General features: G+C 42.6%; 1 protein-coding gene across 5 annotated transcripts in view; it reads left to right on the forward strand.

Moving 5' to 3' along the window:
• The window catches only part of UVRAG (UV radiation resistance associated), a 163,360-nt gene extending 144,065 nt beyond the window's left edge, over positions 1 to 19,295 (forward strand). For all 5 annotated transcript variants that reach the window (XM_073335049.1, XM_073335056.2, XM_073335058.1 and 2 more), the window contains one exon: positions 17,419 to 19,295. In XM_073335049.1, coding sequence (XP_073191150.1) covers positions 17,419 to 18,121 — 703 coding nt within the window. In that variant the 3' untranslated portion in view covers positions 18,122 to 19,295. The remainder of the gene's footprint in view (positions 1 to 17,418) is intronic.
• The last annotated feature ends 1,688 nt before the right edge of the window (positions 19,296 to 20,983 follow it).

The following is a 20,983-nucleotide window of genomic DNA, read 5'->3' on the forward strand; positions in this document are numbered from 1 at the left end:
CTTCCTAGAGCCACATAGTCCGCAGTGATCTGCTCAACGTCATTCTTGGCAGTATCATTGGTGCCCACGTGGAGAAGCAGGAAGGGGTAGCGATCCGAGGGCTTGATGAGTCTTGGCAGTCTCTCCGTCTCATCGCGAATCTTAGCCCCTGGCAAGCAGCAGACTTCTCGGTTTTCCCGGTCAGGGCGGCAGATAGATGACTCAGTCCCCCGGAGGAGAGAGTCCCCGACCACCACCACCCACCTTCTCCTCTTGGGAGTGGTGGTCGTGGAACTCCCAACCTCAGGACATCGTATCTCATGCCTTCCAACCAGCGGAGTCTCCTTCTGCTTTCTCGCCCCAGACATACCATCTGGTCCACTCTCCGCAACGATACCTGTGGAGAGAACATGAAAGCGGTTAGTTACCTGTGTCTGTGTTACTGGAACCCGGACATTCCGCTTACCTCTTCTGGAGGTCACATGTTGCCAAGCTTCTTCACTGGCCTCTTGGCTCCTCTGTGCAACCTGCTCTATATCTGTAGAGCTTTGTGCCCCTAGAAGCCTATCCTGAGTTTTGTCCAGGAAATCCTCAGTTTCCCGTATGCAACACAGGGTTGTTATCTGTTGCTCCAGACCTTCAATCTTCTCTTCCAATATGGAGACCAGCTTGCACTTTGTACAGACAAAGTTGCTTCTGTCCTGTGGAAGAAAGACAAACATGGCACAGCCAGTGCAGGTCACAACAGCTGAGCCCCCCCCTTCCATATCACCTTCCTAATACGAGTCAGGTAAGCACCTTCCTACGTAGCTTCCTACTACGAGTCAAGTAAGCATTACCTCATCGCAGTCCCAAACTGGGGGTGACTCACTCGAGAGTCCAACAGATCCTTTTGTTGCTGTGCCTAGGCAAGTGTCCTTCGTTCCTGTGAGACTGGGCTGGGTTTGTCCCATACCTGCCCTGATCAGGTGTGAACTGCCTCTCTGCTCTTGGGGAGTTTTTGCCTGGGCTTATTTTAAGCCATGAGGATACATTTTCAGCCTCATAACTACATACATATTATGACCTATAACATTACTATATCACTAATGTAACAACAATGCTCAGTGCATCATGACACCCGACATGACACACTTTGCATTGGATACTACACAATCATTTTACAAGGATGAAGATGGGGGTGTAGGGTGTTCCCCTGTCACAACCTGGTCCTAGCTAGACTAATGGTAGCCCCATTCGAGCCACTGGCTATATGTTCCCTTCTGTATCTCTTGTGGAAGGTGGCCTTTCCGGTTGGTATCACATCGGCCAGGAGGATGTCAGAGTTAAAAGCACTAACCCCCAACCCTCCCACTCTGTCTTCCACAAGGATAAGGTACAGCTAAGACCACACCCAGCTTTCCTGCCCAAGGTGGTATCCCAATTCCACCTCAGCCAGGACATTTTTCTACCAGTTTCCTATCCCAAGGCATATGCCAATGTACAGGAGTAGAGGTTTCACTCATTAGATGTGGGGAGAGTGCTAGCATTCTACATTTGAGTGCACAAAGCCTTTTAGGAAGTGAAACCAGCTGTTTGTAGTGGTGGCAGACCGGATGAAAGGGCTTCCGGTTTCCTCACAACGCATCTCTTCCTGGATTACAGACTGCATCAGTACCAGCTATGACCTCGCCAAGGTCGCAGCCCTGGCTGGTATGGCCCACTCGACAAGGGCTCAGGCCTCATCCACCGCTTTCCTGGCCCAGGTGCCCATGCAGGAGATCTGCAGAGAGGCGACCTGGTCCTCGGTGCATACATTTGCCACCCACTGTGCCATCACCCAGCATGCTAGAGATGATGCAGCTCTCTGTAGAGCAGTGCTCCAGTCAGTGATTCCTTAACTCCGACCCCACCCCTGTAGGAAAGCTTGGGAGTTACTCAGTTGGAATCGACGTGAACAATCACTCGAAGAAGAAAAGACTGTTACCTTCTTGTAACTGTTGTTCTTAGAGATGTGGTGTTCACATCCATTCCAATACCCTCTGTCGGAGTAGCCGAAAAGAAGGAACCAAAGTGGGGTTGGGTTGGCAGGGTCATATATTGAGCGCCATGAGGGTGCCACTCCAGGGGGCTCCTGACAGGAGCTGCTAAGGGGAAAAGACCACCGTGCACGCAGCGTGCGCACACCTGATTGGAATGGATGTGAACAACCCATCTCAAAAGAACAACACTTACAAGAAGGTGAGTAACCATTGTTTTCTGAGTCCATTGCCATCAACTCTGTATTGAGAACTTCAGTCATGAATTACTCTTTCAAGGTTGAGATCCTTGGGGTTTGTCTACACTGAGGTTTTTTGTGCACAGATTAGAGCTAGTCGCACCACCTGTGCGAACTCTTAGTGTAGATGTGCTGCAGTGATGTAAAGGATAACTAATACTAGTGCTGCTAGCCTGAGGGGTACTCTAAGTAAAAAGCAAAATTGAATTGTTCTGTTTTAAAATGAATACTTATAACAATCTTGCTCATTTAAAACAAGTTTAACCTTTATAAAACAAAATGATGTTGAAATGTTCTTGAAATTCAATGATTTATCTTTGCATTTTAATTGGTTTTATAAGTAGAAGTGTGTGTGTGTGTGTTACTATTTTGACTACTTTTTAAATATATATGTATTTGGCACTTATGATGCCTTTCATCTGAAGGTCAAACTGCTTTAGACAGCAATCAGACTTCCTCGCTCTTCTGAGGTAGACATTATCCCTGGGTCACTGATAAGTTGATTAGCCTGAGAAGTCCATGATGAGCCAGTGGAATAACCCAGAGGGGAGGGTAATCTGCTGGAAAAACACTTTTAGTGCTGCCCTGCCCCCTGCCATGGAGCAACCAAGACAAAAAACAAGTAAAAAGGCAAAGTTGTAGCAAAGGGAAAAAGAAAACCAGCCAAAGATAGCTGGGCAATGTGGCACCCCCTGGATGTGGTTTTGGTGCCCCTGGAAGTTGCCAACTATAATTGTCTGCGAGGCCTGCCTTGCCCAGAGGTCATGATCTAACCACTAGACACATCCACATTATACATAGTTATATTCAAAAGAAAAATAAAAGCTGGTGGTGATGGCTTTCCTAGCAAAACTACACACTCTGTGTGGCACAGTCTGGGAATGCAAATTAACATGAATCACTGACAAGCTATTTAGGGTATAAATGGTGGTGGTGTTGAGGTAATACCTAGGAACCGAAGTCATTTATCAGGGCCCTGTTGTACTGGGTGCTGTCCAAACCCATAAGATGTCTCTGCCCCAAACAGCTGACAGTCTAAATAATTAACATTAATATTTACAGTATATGATTCACATACATCATAAACTCCATTCAGTTTATTAAGATAGTTGTACCAGTGGGATGAGTTTAGCACAATAGCCCACTTCCATATTTTTATAGGATTTTTACTGGGCAGCCAGTGCTGCTAAAAATCTGCATTCTTTGGGCGCTCTTCAGCCTGGGAATTTCTTAACATTTAGAATAATGTTTTGTGATTAATCTGATTCATAAATTACACTGAGTCCTCCTGTCACCTTACAGCATCTGTCTTCCACATTTCAACGCAGTCCTGCATATTTTATACATTTTTGTTAAATCAACCTTAGGGCTGGTCAACACTGAAAATGTACATTGGAAAAAGTCCACCCCCCTGAGATATGCAGTTAAGCCAGCCTAATCCCAGGTGTAGACCTCACTAGGTCTAAAGAAGAATTCTTCTGTCAACCTAGCTGACACCTCTTGGGGAGGTGGATTAACTGCAGTGATGGGTAAACCGGACCCGTCACTGTAGTGAGGGTCTACTCTGAAGTATTACAGCAATGCAGCTGTGCTGCTGTAGCGTTTTAAGTGTTGACATACCCTTAAATGACCACTAGGGTAGATTTGCACCTTTTGGCTTGAACATTGTCCTCCTTGTTAAGATCCAGGTACTGTGTGCTGTTTGCTTGTCTCCCTACCCCTTGCCTTTCTGTGAGCTTCTTTAACCACTTTATGGATAGTTTGTTACATCCACTCCTAATTTTATGGGCTCTCCTGCTGCTCCTTTTAGTCATGGGTGTGATATGAACTTTCTCAATGCTGCTTGTGTTGGCAGCATGCACTCAGCTGCCAACCTCACTGAATCACCTTGGTGCCATAGAAATGTTGGGATAGTTTAAATGACACTATTGAAATAATTGATATTTATCTTGTGAAATGAAGTTGCTCAGTTTGGATTTGAAAATAACCTGCTGTCCCTTAAAAAAAAAATTTGAACTAGGCTGTGGAAGAGTCTCCCCATTTCAGCTTTGTATCCAAATTAGTTTGGCAATCGCTTATTGAGAGTACCTGCTTCAAGTACCTTTCTGATACTCTGCGTCACGGGGTCACTCACCACACTGGCACCTCCTGTTGGGCGTTTCGAGAATTAGCTCAGTCCCAGTGGGTGTGCCCTCAGGTGGTGGTGGCTTTCCTGTCCCCACCTCCGCCTGCAGACCCGTTACAGCTCCTTTCTCTCAGCACCTGCTCCATGGAACAGCCCTCCGGCCATATCACCATCTGCTTTCTCCCCCCCCCTTCCGGGGACTCCTCGAGCAAGAGTCCAGCCACTCCTCGCAGCATCTTAGCAGTCCCCAGTCGGGCCGCTCCTTCAGCTGCTAGTGCGGGGGAGGGGGCAGGCCTGCCCACTACTCCAGGCCCCAGCATAGAGACCCTGCAAACAGCATCTTCCTGCTGCCTCTTCCTTCCAGCTCACTGTCTCTATTTCCTGGCCCACTTTCCTGCAGCCTCAGTTCCTTCTGCTCCTACCTCTGGCTCCAGCTCCTTTGTCCTTTTCCCAGGGCCTTGAGCCTGCAAGCCCTGGCAGCCGGTCAGGAGCTCTCCTTAGTCCCCGGTCCCTGCTAGCATCTGCTCTTCCCAGGGTGCTGGCCCCTCTGTAGCTCTCTAGGAAGCCGGTCATCTCCCTAGGGCTCCCTGCAGCAGACTAACTTGCTCTGGTCTGCGGCTTCCTTTTATATGGGCCAGCTGGGCCCTGATTGGCTGGTCCAGCCTCTGCCCTGATTGACTGTTTCCCCTGCAGCCACTCCTTTGGCTGCCTGCTGCTGAGCCTCTCCAGGCTGGTTTTAACCCTCTCAGGGCCAATGCCGGGCTGGCACCACGTCACACTCTGTTTCACAGAATCCATTCTTCAGCTCGGAGCCCTGAGACTCCCTTCGGCCCTATTAGAAATGTGTCTTTGCATCAGGGTTTGATTTTCCTGTTGTGTTTCTGCTGGATCTCTTTGCCTGGTGAGATCTGTATTGTTTTGGTTTCTTAAAATGATACCAAGCTGGGAGAGGTTGCAAGTGTTTTGGAGGACAGGATTAAAATTCAAAATGATCTGGACAAACTGGAGAAATGATCTGAAGGAAATAGGATGAAATTCAATAAGGACCAATGCAAGGTACTCCACTTGGGAAGGAACAATCCATTGCGCGCACAAAAAATGGTAAATGACTGCAGAAAGGGATCTGGGGGTTATAGTGAATCACAAGCTATATATGAGTCAGCATTGTAACTGCTTCAAAAAAAGGAAACATTCTGGGATGTATTAACAGGAGTTTTGTAAACAAGACATGAGAAGTAGTTCGTCTCTCCTCTGTGCTGATACGGCCTCAACTGGAGTATTGTGTCCAGTTTTGGGCGCCACATATCAGGAAAGATGTGGACAAATTGGAGAATGTCCAGAGAAGAGCAACAAAAATGATTAAAGGTCTAAAAAAAATGACCTATGAGGGAAAATGGAAAACATTCGGTTTGTTTAGTCTGCAGAAGAGAAGACGCCGGGGGAACATAACAGTTTTCAAGTACATTTTAAAAAATTGTTCTCCTTAACCTCTGAGAATAGGACAAGAAGTAACTGGGTTCAAATTGTAGCAAAGGCAGTTTAGGTAGGACATTAGGAAAAGCTTCTTAACTGTCAGGGTACTTAAGCACTGGAATAAATTGCCTAGAGAAGTTGTGGAATCTCCATCATTAGAGATTTTTAAGAGCAGGTTAGACAAACAACTGTTAGGAATGGTCTTGATAATACAGAGCCCTTCCATGAGTACAGGGGGCTGGACTAGATGACCTCTCATGGTCTCTTCCAGTCCTGCGATTCTATGATACATACATATTTTCACATCGCCGCATGAGTGATTTATTGCTTCAAACTCGTGTCTCCAAACTCTCTCAGCATCTCTCCTGACACCTATATTCTGCTGTTTACATATTTTCCTGCAAAATATTTCTTGTGCTATGTGAAGACAACATCAAGACAGATTTGTCCGTTTCTGTGCACTCTTTTATGGCTCTGAGTGGCAAGACTTGCCTTTCTGATATAGAGGCTGGACATTGGCTCTTTCTTAAGGTGAAAGATTGAGGCTAAGTTGTTAATTATCCTGTCCCACTTGCAGTTCTCTTAAATATTTTTGTTTCCTTCCCTGTTTTGAAATTTGTTTAGTCTTGGAGCTTCATTGGCTTTCAGAAAAGCATAGTTTTTGCTGATGTCGAGGGCCCTGAAATCCTATTCACATATTTTAAAACTCCTGTTCTCCTTTGGCATGCCTTTTGCTTCAGCTTCTGAGGATTGACACTTTCTCATGTTTTTAGACTGTATAATTTGTGGCCAGGATACGTGTTTATATTCCACTTCATTTATGGAGCTCTCTTTCAAAAGTTAGGCACTTGAACTAAATTTAAATCAAATCTAAGGATTTTTTTAGTTTCACTATTTTCTAATCTATTCAACAATTTAATTTTAGTCAAATTTTGTGTATTCCAGGAACAGCATAAAATGTCAAAGGGAAAGTGACTTTAGCACCAAGTGAAGAATGCACTTCAGCAAACATGGGTATTTCTTCTTTGTTAATAGAGTGTAGATGATATGCTTACACATCTGCGGTAAACATGACAACCCTTTTGACTTTGTCTGATCAGGCAGATCTTGTTTTTAGACCACATATTTGAAAGCTTTATCTCAAGATATCATTCAGGGATAGTCTATTTGTTAAATCAGGTTCTTCTTTGAGCGATAGCATGTCCATTCTACTTCAGGTGTGTGCACATCCAGTGCACAGTTGTCGGAGATTTTTCCCTCACCAGTACCCATTGGGGCAGCACATACGCCCCAGGAAGCTTCATGCTGCTGCGCAATGATATAAAGCAGCGGTTCTCAACCAGGGGTCTGGGGCTCCCTGGGGGGCTGCAAGCAGCTTTCAGGGGGTCTGCCAAGTGTGGCTGGTGTCAGACTCACTAGGGCTCAGGGCAGAAAGACAAAGCCCCACTGCGTGGTACTGCAGTCTGGGGCCCTGAGCCCCAGCACCGGGGCTGAAGCCGAAGCCTGAGCAACTTAGCATTGTGCTGCCCCCTGTGGCGTGGGACCCCGGGCAATTGCCCTCCTTGCTACCTCCTAACACCGGCCCTGGCTTTTATATGCAGAAAAAACATGGTTGTGGCATAGCTGGTCCATGGAGCTTTTATAGCATGTTGGTGGGGGGCATCAGAAAGAAAAAGGTTGAGAGCCCCTGATATAAAGGGTGGAACCACCGCCAACCTCATTTACTTCTTTTCACCCAAGACCGTTGTGGAGCATCTTGTCTTGCTATCACAAGTTTCCTTCTATTGGTATATAGTTCATACCTGCTTGTACTGGCTTAGTAGTTAAAATGTTAGAGAAGTTTTCTTTTAAGTGTTTTTTCGAAAACCTTGGTTCCAGTTACTAGGTACCGGGGCACAGCTCAGACGTCAGTATTCAAGGTTTGCCACTTCTGCAAGACACTGATGCCAGTGAATGACTCATACTCCAGTTGCCTGAAGTTTCTTGGAGAGACTCACATCCGCAATTGATGTCTAATTTGCAAAGACTTTAAGCCTAAAACCAAAAATGACAGGGAGGCTAGGCTTAACTTTCTGCTGATGAAGGCAGCCCTGTTGCCACCCTTGGACCTTCCCATTCGGAACAGGTACCAAGCATATCTACATCTATCAGAAGTATTCTTTCTGTTTTGACTGAGCCTCAGGGCCAATTGAACTACCACAATAGTTCATAATTGCCTCAGGCTTCTAGGGCATATGACCCCTCTCACTTAATAGTTCGACATGCCAGTCTCCATGTCAGAAAACTGCAAGGGTGGCTAGTGATGTACACAACAATTACTCATCCTTTAGGCATGTTAGTTTGATTACGAGCACAAATCTTGGCCTCTCTGGGTTGGTGGACAGAACTTTCCAGTGGGTTTTCCATTTGCTCCTGGTCAGCCAACTTTCATTCTAGTCACAGATGCTTGTACCCTTGGTTGGGGTAGAGGGGGTGGCACACAAGGAATCCCTGCAAGCACCAAGTTTATGGTCTGGCCACGCTGTGACTCTTAATGTAAATGTCCAAGAACAGAGCCATCTGGCTACCTTGTCAAGCTTTCCTTCTCTATATCAAGGCAAGAAATTTGGTTGCGCTTACAGACAAGACAACAGACATGTTCTCTGAACAGACAAGGTGGGGCCTGGTCAGCTCTGCTGTGCCAGGAGGTAATGAGGCTGTTTTTCATCGCCAGGTCAATCCACTACAAAGCTTCTCACCTTCAGAGTGTGCAGAACAGTCTGGCAGACGAGTTAAGCAAATCCTTCACCAGTCACCACAAATGGTTGCTCTAACCAGATGTTCCCAGATTCATTTTTAGCAGTGGGGGACTCCCTGTTGATTTTTGCTGTGAACAAGTCTATGTGAGAAGTGTCCTCACATTTGTTCCTGAGCAGATCACAGCCCAGGGTCTGTGATGGATGCTTTCCTATTACCCTGATAGTCAAGCTCTTGTACTCATTTCCTCCAGTCCCATTCCTCCCTAGTGTTGAAAATCAGGCAGTACCATGTTCAAGTCATGCTCATAGTTCCAGCGTGGCCTCAGCAATATTGGTTTTCCACTCTGCTGACCCTTTCAGTCAGAGTTCCATTGACACTACTACTGGATCCGGAGCTGATCTCTCAGGACCACAGTCACCTCCTCTACTCCAATCTGCAGGCCGTCTATCTGAGAGCCTGGATACGCCACCGCTGATTCCTCAGGAAGAGATCTATTCAAAGGTGGTTCAGGACATACTTTTAAATAGTAGAAAACCTTCTAAATATACTTAGTTGTAGGGGGGAGGGATAGCTCAGTGGTTTGCGCATTGGCCTACTAAACCCAGGGTTGTGAGTTCAATCCTTGAGGGGGCCATTTAGGGATCTGGGGCAAAAATTGGGGATCGGTCCTGCTTTGAGCAGGGGGTTGGACTAGATGACCTCCTGAGGTCCCTTCCAACCCTGATATTCTATGATCTAAGGGGAAAAGGTTCCCTGTCTGGTTCCAGGAAAAAGGTGTTTCTCTACTCTGGGCTCTAGTCCATCATGTGTTGGACTATTTGTTATATCTGAAACAGGCCGGTCTTGCCATTTGTTTCATTGAAGTCCATGTAGCACTTATCTCGGCTTTTCACCTGTCGATCACTTTTCTCCAATCCTATGACAATCAGATTTCTAAAGGGTTTGGGCCGGTTGTATCCCCAAGTGGAGGATCCCCATCCCCACTTGAGACTTAAACCTGGTGTTAACAAAATTAGTGGGTTCTCCTTTTGAATGTTTAGCCACTTGTTCATTACTCCACCTCTCAGTGAATGTAGCTTTTTTGATGACCATTATATCAGCCAGGAGAGTAGGTGAATTATGAGCTCCAGTGTCTAAACCTCTGTATACTGCCTTCTTCAAGGACGAGGTGTACCTACACCTTCATCCAAAGTTCCTTTCCAAATTGGTGTCTCACTTCCGTATTAATCAGGCTATCTATTAACCAACTTTCTTCACTAAGCCTCATGCTCATAAGGATGAGGAACTTCACACATTCTAGAATGGTATTAGGAGACCATTGGCATTTTACCTGAACAGGACTAAACCATTTGGGTCATCTTTATACAGTCTGCAATTGCCACACACTGAAGTGCTGTTGAGTCTCTGCTCAAAGAATCTTGTCCTGGATCTCCTGTTATATCAGTTTGTACTACAACTTGGTCAATGTAACCCCTCCGATCAGTGTCTTAGCATATTCAGTGAGGGCACATGCAGCCTCTACAGCCTTTCTGGCCCAAGTACCCATTCTGGACATTTGCAAAGTAGAAACTTGGTCCTCAGTGCATACCTTTGCCTCACATTATGTCATCTCTCAACAGTTTAGAGATGATGCCAAGGAGGACTTGTGGTCCTTCAGTCTTTATTTAGGTAGGCTCCAATTCCACCAGCAGATCAAGCTGTTTTTGAGTCATCTGAAGTGGAATGGACATGTGCAATCACTTGAAGACCGTTACTAATCTGTTCCATAACTCTGGTTCTTCAAGGTGTGTTGCACATGTCCATTTCAAAACCCATTCTCTTTTGCCTCTTTATCAGAGTCTGTCTGGTGCAAAGGAACTGAAGAAGGGTGGTGGCAGCTCTGCCCTTTATATTGTCACCTAGTAGCATGATGCAGCAGAAGACTCCTGCATCGTCCCAACAGGTACCATTGAGGGAAAAATCTCTAACTGGGCCCCAGGCACTTATGCACCTGAAGTGAAATGGATGTCTGCAACACATCTCAAAGAACGGCAGTTACAGAACCAATTGGTAACCATTTCTTCTTAAATATTGCTTTTTCTTTCATACTGCCTGATGCAAGGAGAAAAGTAAAACTGAAGTTACTGAGCTTAGAAAACTCTGGTAGCTTAATTTATGAAGTTTTAAAAAAATTGTCAATTTCTTAGCTGCCAAAAAAGACACAATTTCACCTTAACTTCATATTGGCAGCCTTCTTTTGGCACCTTTTGCAGCCCTGTCATTATTGTGCATTATTTAAGCAGTAATCTTTAAGAAGGTGAGAAACTATTATTGCTGTTTAGCACAGTTGACATGATATTGGCTTAGAGCTGTGCCTGGAGTTCAAATATTTCAAATGGCTATAAACCAACTTAAACACCTTCAGTTAGCGTTCTTATTACCATGAGGTCATAGTTTGCAACCAAAAAAAAATCAAATGGTGTTTAAGTTATTTTTTTAAAGTATTCTCATACCATAGAGCATAGCTGTGGATTTTGGCTTCTGGCCAGACAATCAGGATTTAGTATTTTGACCAGCTGTGATCTAGTAATGTTCCTCGGAGGAAACATTTTGTAGGGAGGGAAAGATACATACTTGAGACTGTGAATTGTATTCTGTCTTCCATAATACATTATTGTTTGAGAGACTGTTATAGATAGAATAAATAATCAGAAGTGAATCTGATTGAAAGAACTTTTTGAACAATAAAGCTGTGAACAGATCACAATTCGCATCTCTTGACTGGAAAAAAAATACTTTGAAATATTGTAGATTTTAAAAAAATCTCTCTGAACTCCCAGGTTGCTGCACAGCAGAATTCCTGTCTCTTGCACAATAGGTGCTTCTGAGGGTGTCGAAAGGTGTTACTAGCAATCAGTGAAGAGAGAACACTCTAAACAGACTTTAAAGGAAACTGCTTTATTTTGGGCTGCTAGTGAAGTAACTTTATGTATGTTGTAAGGCTTACAACCTCATTATGATATGGCTTTTTGAAATCCAGACACAATTGGAACATTCAGATTCTGTCATTGATGTAATATGCTTATCTATAATGCTCAGTAAATGTCAGTTTTCCCAATTTTTATTTATAAATTACACTTCATAATAGCATTTCATTTTGCCCCATATGTCACTGACTCCAGTCTGGTCCAAGTTGATGACTGAAAGTCTGATGGCAATTTACCAAATCATTTCATATACTTCTCTGGTCTCAGACCATTCCTAGTGGACAGGGGTCCACATCTGTTTACAGTCTCAGAAGATGAGCCAAGTAACTGGGATTGGAAGCTGAACTAACTTGTCCTTAGAAACAGTTTTTGTCAGGGTTGTACCTTAGCAGGGCAGCCTGGGAAGTCTTGCATTGCCACCAATTGGGTAGATAGACGTCCGTCTCTATAGCTGCTAGACAAACGAATTTCACATCTTCTGAAGTAACTTTTTAAAAAAATCCTCTGCCAATTAGCTTTAGCTTGCTAACGGAGTACATTATTTAATCGGTTGCAAAACTAAGTAACCTGCTGTTTGTCTAAAATCCACAATCTAGTCAAATATTGTTTGCCATCCATGGGGAGATATTTGAAGGCTTAGAATGGAAGACCATAAGTCACACCATCCAGTTAAGGGAAGGCATATTCTGTACAATCCCTCACTTTTGCACTTCATTTGTACTGATTTTGTAGGAAGTAACTTGTATATACTCCTCTCTAGATGCCAGTACATATTTAAGGTTGTAGAAAAGAATCAACCTTCAAGTTCTTGTGCTTTCTCTTAGGTTATGATTGTAGAATACTATAAATACTCTTAAACATAAGTTCTAACCATTGCAAAGTAAAACAAAATGCTAAGCCATTGGTGTGACTGGGGTAATATAATAGAAAACTGGAGACAAAGGAAAATATAAGTATGTGGGCTCTGATGGGCCTTTATTTAAAAAAAAAAAGGGGAGGGGGTGGGGACAAATTAATCCCTGACTTCAGTGGAATTACACCAATTTGTCCTAAATTTGTTGCAGTGAGAATACTCACATGATATTTTTCCAGCACTTTTTTGTAATTTTAATTATTCTAGTTGTGGATTTTTGGCCCTTAATTGTCCTATTTGTTTTATTTAGCTATTTGCTCCTGTATGTTCCCTAAATTTGTATATTTCATTTAGCCTATGGCCAGTCTGAATCCAGTGCAGAATAGGGAAGTATAGTACCTTTATTTTAATTATTGAACCAGAAGTATAGGGACACAGCCCTGCCCCCAGGGAGCTTACAATTGAAACACCTGGCTTGTGGCTGCAGTTTATTATACTGTTTGCCCCCAGTCTCCAGTCTGACCATCATTTTGTGAATACAGTTCATTGATCATTCTCCCACCACCCTCCTTGATGCACATCATGTTCCTAGAACAGCAGTACACTTAGCCCTTTTTTCATTGTTCTGCTGACTCCAGATGGGATGAATGTCCTGCGGCAGAATGATCAAGTTGATTTCCTGCTTAGAGCAATTTAATATCTGTAAACTCTTCTAAATGTAAGCCCTGTTTTATTTACATGAACTATGTGTTAGTGTGGTGAACAGTAGCAAATGCCAAATAACTTAGCAATTCTCTCTGTAACCCCTCTCCCAACTTCCCAGCTCTGATTTTTGTCATATCTGAAGTTAGACCTGCTCCTACCATCAGATTCATATGGGTAGATTCCCATTGGCTTCAGCAGAGTGGCTTAAGATTCTGCCTTGATTAATCTGATTGCAGGATCAGGGCCTTAAATTGTAAACTGTTGAGGAGGAGGGACTGTATCTTATGTACTGTGGCCCCTCCCATAATTTTGAGCATTGTAAAAGTGTTCCGATGCAGTGCATTCGTTCTTCTGTTTACTGTTCAAGAAATATGGCCAGACATGACTTTCCTGTAGACCTAGAGAAGCTACAGCAGCCTGTGCATACTCAAATTCTAAAAAAATGAGAAGTAACTTCGTAATCATTAGAAATTAATTTTGCATTGCTGCTGCATTAGACTGTTAGGATCATTTAGTGTACATCTCTGTCTGCACACTTGATCTACTTGCAAGGAAAGGAAGTTACTTATTTTTGCCGATGAACAACCTCTTTTATCGCATCGACCCATCACGTGTCAGTGAAAAAGTCTGGTCTTATAAATGTGTTCCATCGTTTTAAAAAAGAACAAACCCAGAAAACTTTCTCTGGTTTTATTAAACTTGTTTTTGACCCTTTATTCACTAAATGTCTGCAATATAGTTAATGTGGTATGTCTGTTTATGCAGCTGCCATTGTGTCCTAGCACGAACAAGTTTTCTAAAATATATGCCCTATCTTGCCGTGTTTTTTCCTTCTGCTGTAAGAGGCATGCCTTATTTTGTTTGAATATTTTGGCTTAGTTCCACAATTGCTGGTCTAGCTCTTTTTGGTCTGAAGCAGTATTTTCTTTCCCTTCTTTGGACAATGTGGTTCTCCTGGGGTTCCAACTAGCAGGAAGAGATTCTTGTTTGACTATTGACCCTGACATTGTTATAGAACCCAAGGAGCATGATTTCATCTTTGAATTTTACAGAATAAATTAATGTTGGAATCAATTGATGGAGTGGCCTACCTTTTTGAAGGGAGGGGAAATAAGAGTTGCACTGGAGATTGAAAGGATTAGTGCTGGGCTGCATATAAATGATTTTCCCCCCCCTCCTCTGGCATAGTTTTTTTTAAACATTACCATTTAAAATAGATTGTGTATATATTTAGTGATGGAGAAGGCAGACTTATCAAATAGATCAAGACATGAAAAGCCCATTCTAAACAGTGGTCACTCTGTCTTCATCCAGACTACACAAAATAATTTTGGAACATTGTTCCTGGGGTGCCCCTTTGTGAAGTGAGATTGTAAGCCATGTGCAGTTTGTGCTTTGAGTCACATGGCATACTCTTGGGCTGTGTAAATAATGGTGCACATGTTCTTGGTCCTGCTCCAATGCTTTTGATGGTCTGGACTAGTGGGTTTCTTTCTGCAGTTTGAACGGTTAGTGACAAATCACTGCCTTCCATGTCTCTTCTCCCCACGCAGCTGAGTGAGTTCCCTGTACAGACTGGCTCCTCCATTTTCTTCTGTTCAACTTCTGATTCTGCTGAAGACAGATGCTATACACTCCTTGTAGGGCAGGCAGATGACAGTGTCACAAGTGTAGCTGTACCCAAATTCCTGCTTCACTAAGCAAATGGTGCTGCAATTGTGAAGCTCTTGTTCACCACCAAGACTGATGGGAAAAGGCCAGGCTCTGTCTACCTCTTCCTCCCAACCGACAGATGGGCCTCTTCCAGCAACGCTCATGGCAGTGGCATCAGACTAGGAAAGTCTATTCCCCTGTGCTCTGCACTTCAAGTGGGGCGTTGGCTCTCTTCTGCTCAGCCCCTCACTGGGCAGCCAACATTCAGAGTTCAACACCCCCCCCCCCACCTCCGTCAGGTCAAGTGGCATGTGCTACTAGATCTGTTGGGAAAAGGATGCAAGAAGGGACCATTCACTAGATGCATGAAGGAAATAATTTTTTCTACCATGTAGTTATCCAGTATATCTAGAAATAGGCAGAAGATAGTATTCTCATTTATCAATACGTAAGCTTTCATTTTATACTAAAAACTAGCTGCTATTTCTTAAATGACCAGACAGACCCTTGCAGTTAAACAGTGAATGAGCAGTCAGATGTGACTGTCTTTTATAGCTATTTATTTATTAGATGAGAATATTACTTCACATAAACAACTTCAGAATGACATGCCCCTTTCCGTCAGCTCCAAACAGTTTGCCAAGGAATGCTTTAAGAAATGTGGTCTGGCCTTGAGTCTTCATAAACCCTCAGGGCTCAGAGTAAATCTCTAAGATATGTAACATAGCCATAAACATGTTACAGCTTCATGCGGAGCAAAATGCTTTATATAAAACCTATTTGACTATATTTTTTAAATGGGCGGCGTGAAACTTCCTGAAAACACAGCAGTCCGTTCTTCCCCTCTGTTCCTTTGTTTCTCAGACTAAGGCTCCCATCTCACAGGGAAGGCTCAGCAAACCCAGAGGAAATGAAGGAAAGGAAAACTTACTAGGATTTGAGGAACCTAATATCTTATACTTAGTGCTGAGTATTTGGTGGTGGTTTACTGAATCCAAAGCTAAAAGGAGTAACAAAAAAAGGTGAAATAGACTACCCCTGGTATACTTGACTAAAATATACAGCCTGCTTGCAGTCTTCATCAGTTTTTTTTAAAAAAGGGGATTGCACTTGGTATGAAGGTTCTATTTACAAATCGATAATATAAAGGGTTGTTAAATGGTTGGCGTTTTAACAAATGGCTAATGGTTGGAGTCCACCAGGTCAGTAGGGATTGCTTATGATCATCTATAACGCCATCCCCTGGTGTGCTGAAACCCTCTAGAACACATGTTACTCTGTAAGATATTTATAACATCTATTCATTTATTAACTGTTTGTAAAAAGTTTATAAATGGAAACTTAATGAAAGGTGTGTTCAAAAAAAGCTTGCTGTAAGGGAGGCCCGAAGCAGCACTGAGGTCCGGAAGATAAGGCACTGGCCTGGGAATTGGGAAACATGGGTTTTGTTCCCAGCTCTGTCACTGACTCTCTTTATAGCTTTGGACAAGTAATTTTTCTCTCCGTGCCACATTTTCCCCAAGTTGGGATTCTTACTTTTTTTTGTAAAGCGACTTGAGTTCAAGTGAAAAGTGCTGTGTACTCTCCACAGTAAGCATGGAAGTAACAAAGCGCATCAGCCCTTGAATGGAAAGGGGAGTATTGTTCAAACTTGACTGATTTTTGGAGGTCACATGTGCCAACAGTGTTAGGGGATTGAGTTGTTCAGGGGATTGGTAATGGCTGTATTGGAATTGGTTACTTGGAGGTGAAATGTGTTCTCTATATCCCAAGAGCTTTAGTAATCAAACAGTTTACCAAAGAATGTCTTTTTGCCAACAAATATGAACTGAGTCGCTGACTTCAGTTTCCTCATGGGCAGCGTTCCCACTATTAACCACTGCCATATTTGCTTATTGCTATCATAAATTTGCTTGCGAAGGCTGTGTTGCTAATGTTCATTTAATGTAAAAAATAAATACAGATAATTGGAGCATTTGAAGTATTTTACAAATCACTTTTCAGAAACTTATTGTGGAGTAGAGTAACATGTAAACTGATTTTAATCGATAGTGTGGCTCACCACTACTCATTTCTGTCTTTGCTGGTCAGGAGCTAATGCTGGCTTTTTGCTAACAACAACAATACTTAGAGTTCTGATGGCCATAGTTTCTCTGTAGTGTTTACAAGCCCTTATACTGCTAGCACAAGTTAATTTTATAACAGTCAAGATCCTGTGCAATACCTCCTGAAATCTCACAATAGGCTATGCTTTTGGGAACTTCTACTCGAAATAGTGCTTCCAACTGCAGTGATTGCTTATTGAAGGATTTCATGATAATGAAAACTTTAAGGTAATTATATGAATCAGTGTAACATGATAGTTTCTTGGTTGGTTGACATTTAGACAGTGGGAGTTTTCTACATACACCCCAGCTGAGCTTTAGTTTTGTCAGTGAAGTTGTAACTTGGGATGTCTTCTGCAGTGTACAGCGTTAAGTGATACATTTTGGGTGCCAACACTCTAGGGCCAAACTTGCTGGTCTTGCTCTAGAAGTCCTCAAGTAATAGGTTGTCTGAGCTCAGTAGTAATTCATTTGTCATAGCCCTGAAATGATGCTCTTCTGGTTATAACCTCTTGTGCTGTGATCACACACTGACTATGATTTTGTCATTTTTTATCTTATAGCGATCGGCATCATATTTCTAGTGCAATTCCAGTTCCAAAGAGACAAAGTTCTACCTTCGGGGGCTTGGATGTTAGTTTATCTACTGGGCCCCCTTCTCCAGATAAGGGACACCGGAAACGAGCCAGCTCGGAAAATGAAAGACTACAGTACAAAACCCCCCCTCCTAGTTATAACTCTGCATTAGCACAGCCTGTTGCCATTGCAGCCCCTGTAGAAGAGTCAGATAAAAAATCTGGATCTCCAGCCTCATCCTTAGATACCTCCTTGGACTTCTCAAAAGAAACCAACAAAAAAAGAGAGGATTTGTGTGACAGTTTAAATGCAGAAAATGGGAGTCTGAATAATGTCCAAGACCAGCAGGAGTCTTTCCTGGGACGTATTAGTGCAATAAATGGAACATTTCTGCCTAGTGAATGCACTGGCAGCGCAAGCAGTGAGCAGCCATGCGAGTTCCATCCGCCCCTCAGCACTGATCTTTGTTGCACTGTCGAGCAGGCAGAGGAAATAATTGGGATGGAAGCAACAGGATTCAGCACTGGCGATCAGTTAGAAGCCTTTAACTGCATCCCGGTGGACCATGCTGTGGCAGTGGAATGTGATGATCAAGTTCTAGGGGAGTTTGAGGAGTTCTCCCGAAGGATCTATGCACTGAATGAAAACATGTCCAGCTTTCGCAGGCCGCGCAAAAGTTCGGACAAGTAAGCTTCAACAGGAATTCTGTAGTGGACGGTACCACGGTGATCTCCGCGATCTGAAATGAAGATGAAGTTGCACTTATAATCCTTTGTTTTAATTATGGAAAAATGATTAAAGCTGTTCCTTTGGTGTTGGAAAATTAACTTTGTAACTGAGAGTGATAACACAGGATCATGGTATATTCACAGTCCAGGTAAACTTTGACTCTGTTTCCAGTCCTTTCTTTGTCTGGTATTTATAAGCTGTTTTTCAGGTACCAGAGTCCATTCTAAATACTTTCTTTGAAAGAGATTTTAGTGCCAATCAGGCCCTTGTATGAATCTGTCTGCTTACGTTATTTAGTTATATTTTATTTTCATCTTTTGAGGGGAAAAAAGTTAATTTAAAAATATATCTATGGTAAGACCAGCAGTCATTATATTTTTACCTTCTCCAATATACAGTTTCTCTTGAGCAATGTAGTCAGTATTACAGAAATACCATGAATTTGCTACTTTTGAACGTCTTATTGAGTTTTGCAATCCTTAAAATTTTAAGATTGCACTGATGGGTTTTCTGTTCTTTAAAGCCTGGTGGAAACATGCATCTTTTATAAGCATCTAAACAAGATTCACACAGTTTCTCTCCCCACGTAAATGATACTCACACCAATTCCCTCCCCTCCTACACTCACTGCTACTACCAGCAGGCAAAATTTCTGGGTGGAGACATTGATAACTTAACTATTCAACAGTCATCTGTTAATTTAACCAATGGAAATTGCCCCACTCCTGGTTTAGGATTAAAATAGAGCTACTTCACCAGAGGCAAAAGCCTAAAAGATGCATTATATGAGCAGGTTCCACCTGTCATCTGTAGTATGAGATGTCTGGCTTTCAGACATCAAGGTGCTGTGATGGATTTCATGGACACTCTCAAGTAATCCAGACTATGTGCAGTCAGTACATGGGAACTGTTATGCCATTTGATTGTAGATAGGTAGTTTACCACTGGCACACGTGTTTACAACTTCACTAATGGAAAAACAGATTTTGCAGCCTGTTCGTGATTTCCTGGTATTTGTCTGAGTTCGATTTCATTGCTCTTGCTTTCTATATTGTATACCCAAGAATTTGGGCTCAGTTGTGAGCTCTCAAATATAAATCTGTATAGCAGAATAAAAGTTTAATTTACTTCCTCATGCCTGATTTTTCTTTCCCACTTTAACCTTTCTCTTGGACCGATAAGCTAGTCTGTTACTTTCTAACTTCACCATAAGGTTAACCCACATTAATTTAAACTGTGGATATGTGTAGGTTGACAAAGCAACACATTGAGTGCGAGATACAGTAGACACAGTTGCAGTCTAGAAGCTGCATTTTCTGTGTAACCCCTTAATGAGGTATATTGAAACCCTATTTATATTTTCATTAAAAGTTTCAAAAGTTTGTTTCTAACTGCATTAGTCAACCTAGCCTTTCTACAGCATTTCACCTACTTTTAGGATATTGCAAGAAACATTTAAAGACAGGCATTCAGAAATTAAGGCCAAGGTATTAAGCACGTGTCTAATGTCAAGCACAAACATATTCCATTTAACTCAGTGGGACTGCTCAAATGCCTAAAGTTGGGCACATGCTTAAGTACCTTGTGGAATTGGGCCCCATCTGCCCTAGAAGATGGGGCTTCAGTTCTAATCTCATGAAAAATTCCTTTGCATTCTAAATAAATTGTCTGTATTTCCATAGGTAACAGCTGTTTTAAAGCACTATTACTATGCGTGGGGAAAACTTAGAAAATATTTTTTATTAAACCCTATGGACAGCAGAATGAGAGCCAAATATGAATGCACAGAATTCCCATTGAAGTCTCTCTGCTTCAGATGAGAACAAAGTGGTGGGATGCTCCATGCTAATGACTTCATCTTACATTCTTCCTCCTCTTTGCTAGCCGAGAAATGTAGCAGAACCTCCTACAACCTCCAGTCTGAGCACCGGTGGCAATAGGGGTCACTCATGCACATGGGAGGGTGGAATTTGATTTTTTCTTTTATAAAGCGGAGCACTTCTACTGATACATACATGCATGAGGCAAGTCATTCTATTTGGGAGTGTAATGTAGCCTGTGCTGTGGTGTCTCTAAATCTACCCAAAGAAGAGTTGTAAAATTATGTCCCTTACACAGTTGACTCAAAGCAATTGAACAATGTATGAAACAGGGTTCAGAGAACAAAAGTGTGACGTTAAATATCTTTTGCATTAGTTTCAAATTGATTCTCAGGTTCCACACAACCAAACAAAGCCCAATAGTTGTCTTCCCATATGTTGTGTTGCTCTTTAACCCAGTGTTTCTAGAGTTTATAAAAACTCTTCTAATGAACCACTAGTGACCCCCTGTAATTATTATGCTTATATCACAGTACAGCAATTCTTGAGTCTGCATGTTTGTTGCACAAGTTTGCTTTACCTACTTTCTTCAATAATGAATCCTTTCAGCGCACCCACACCTTAAATTGCCACCAAGTTTCTTGGCAGCGTTTTTATAATGTTCTACCTAAAACAGTGTCTTGGGGCTAATCAAAGCATTGACAAATTTTTGCCATTATAAGGCAAAAATATTGCACAAACTACCACCTTGGGGCCTTTTTACAGTTTGCCTTGTAAATTACTGAATTTAAAAAAAATCTTGGTGAGGGAGAATGGAGGCAAGCTGTAAAGTGGGATGATAGATCACTGCATTTTAGTTGCCAAGAGCCTTTTAGTTTCTGCACAGCTGACACACTGTAGAAGTCTGCAAGCGTTTTCGAGTGAAAATGTTCCATTGCATTTTCTTCCCCCGCTAGAAATTCCTAAGATTCTCAGAATATTAGTTTTGGAAGGTTGCATCTAG

The sequence above is a fragment of the Lepidochelys kempii genome, chromosome 1 (genome assembly GCF_965140285.1).
Source record: "Lepidochelys kempii isolate rLepKem1 chromosome 1, rLepKem1.hap1, whole genome shotgun sequence".
Lineage (NCBI taxonomy): Eukaryota > Metazoa > Chordata > Testudines > Cheloniidae > Lepidochelys > Lepidochelys kempii.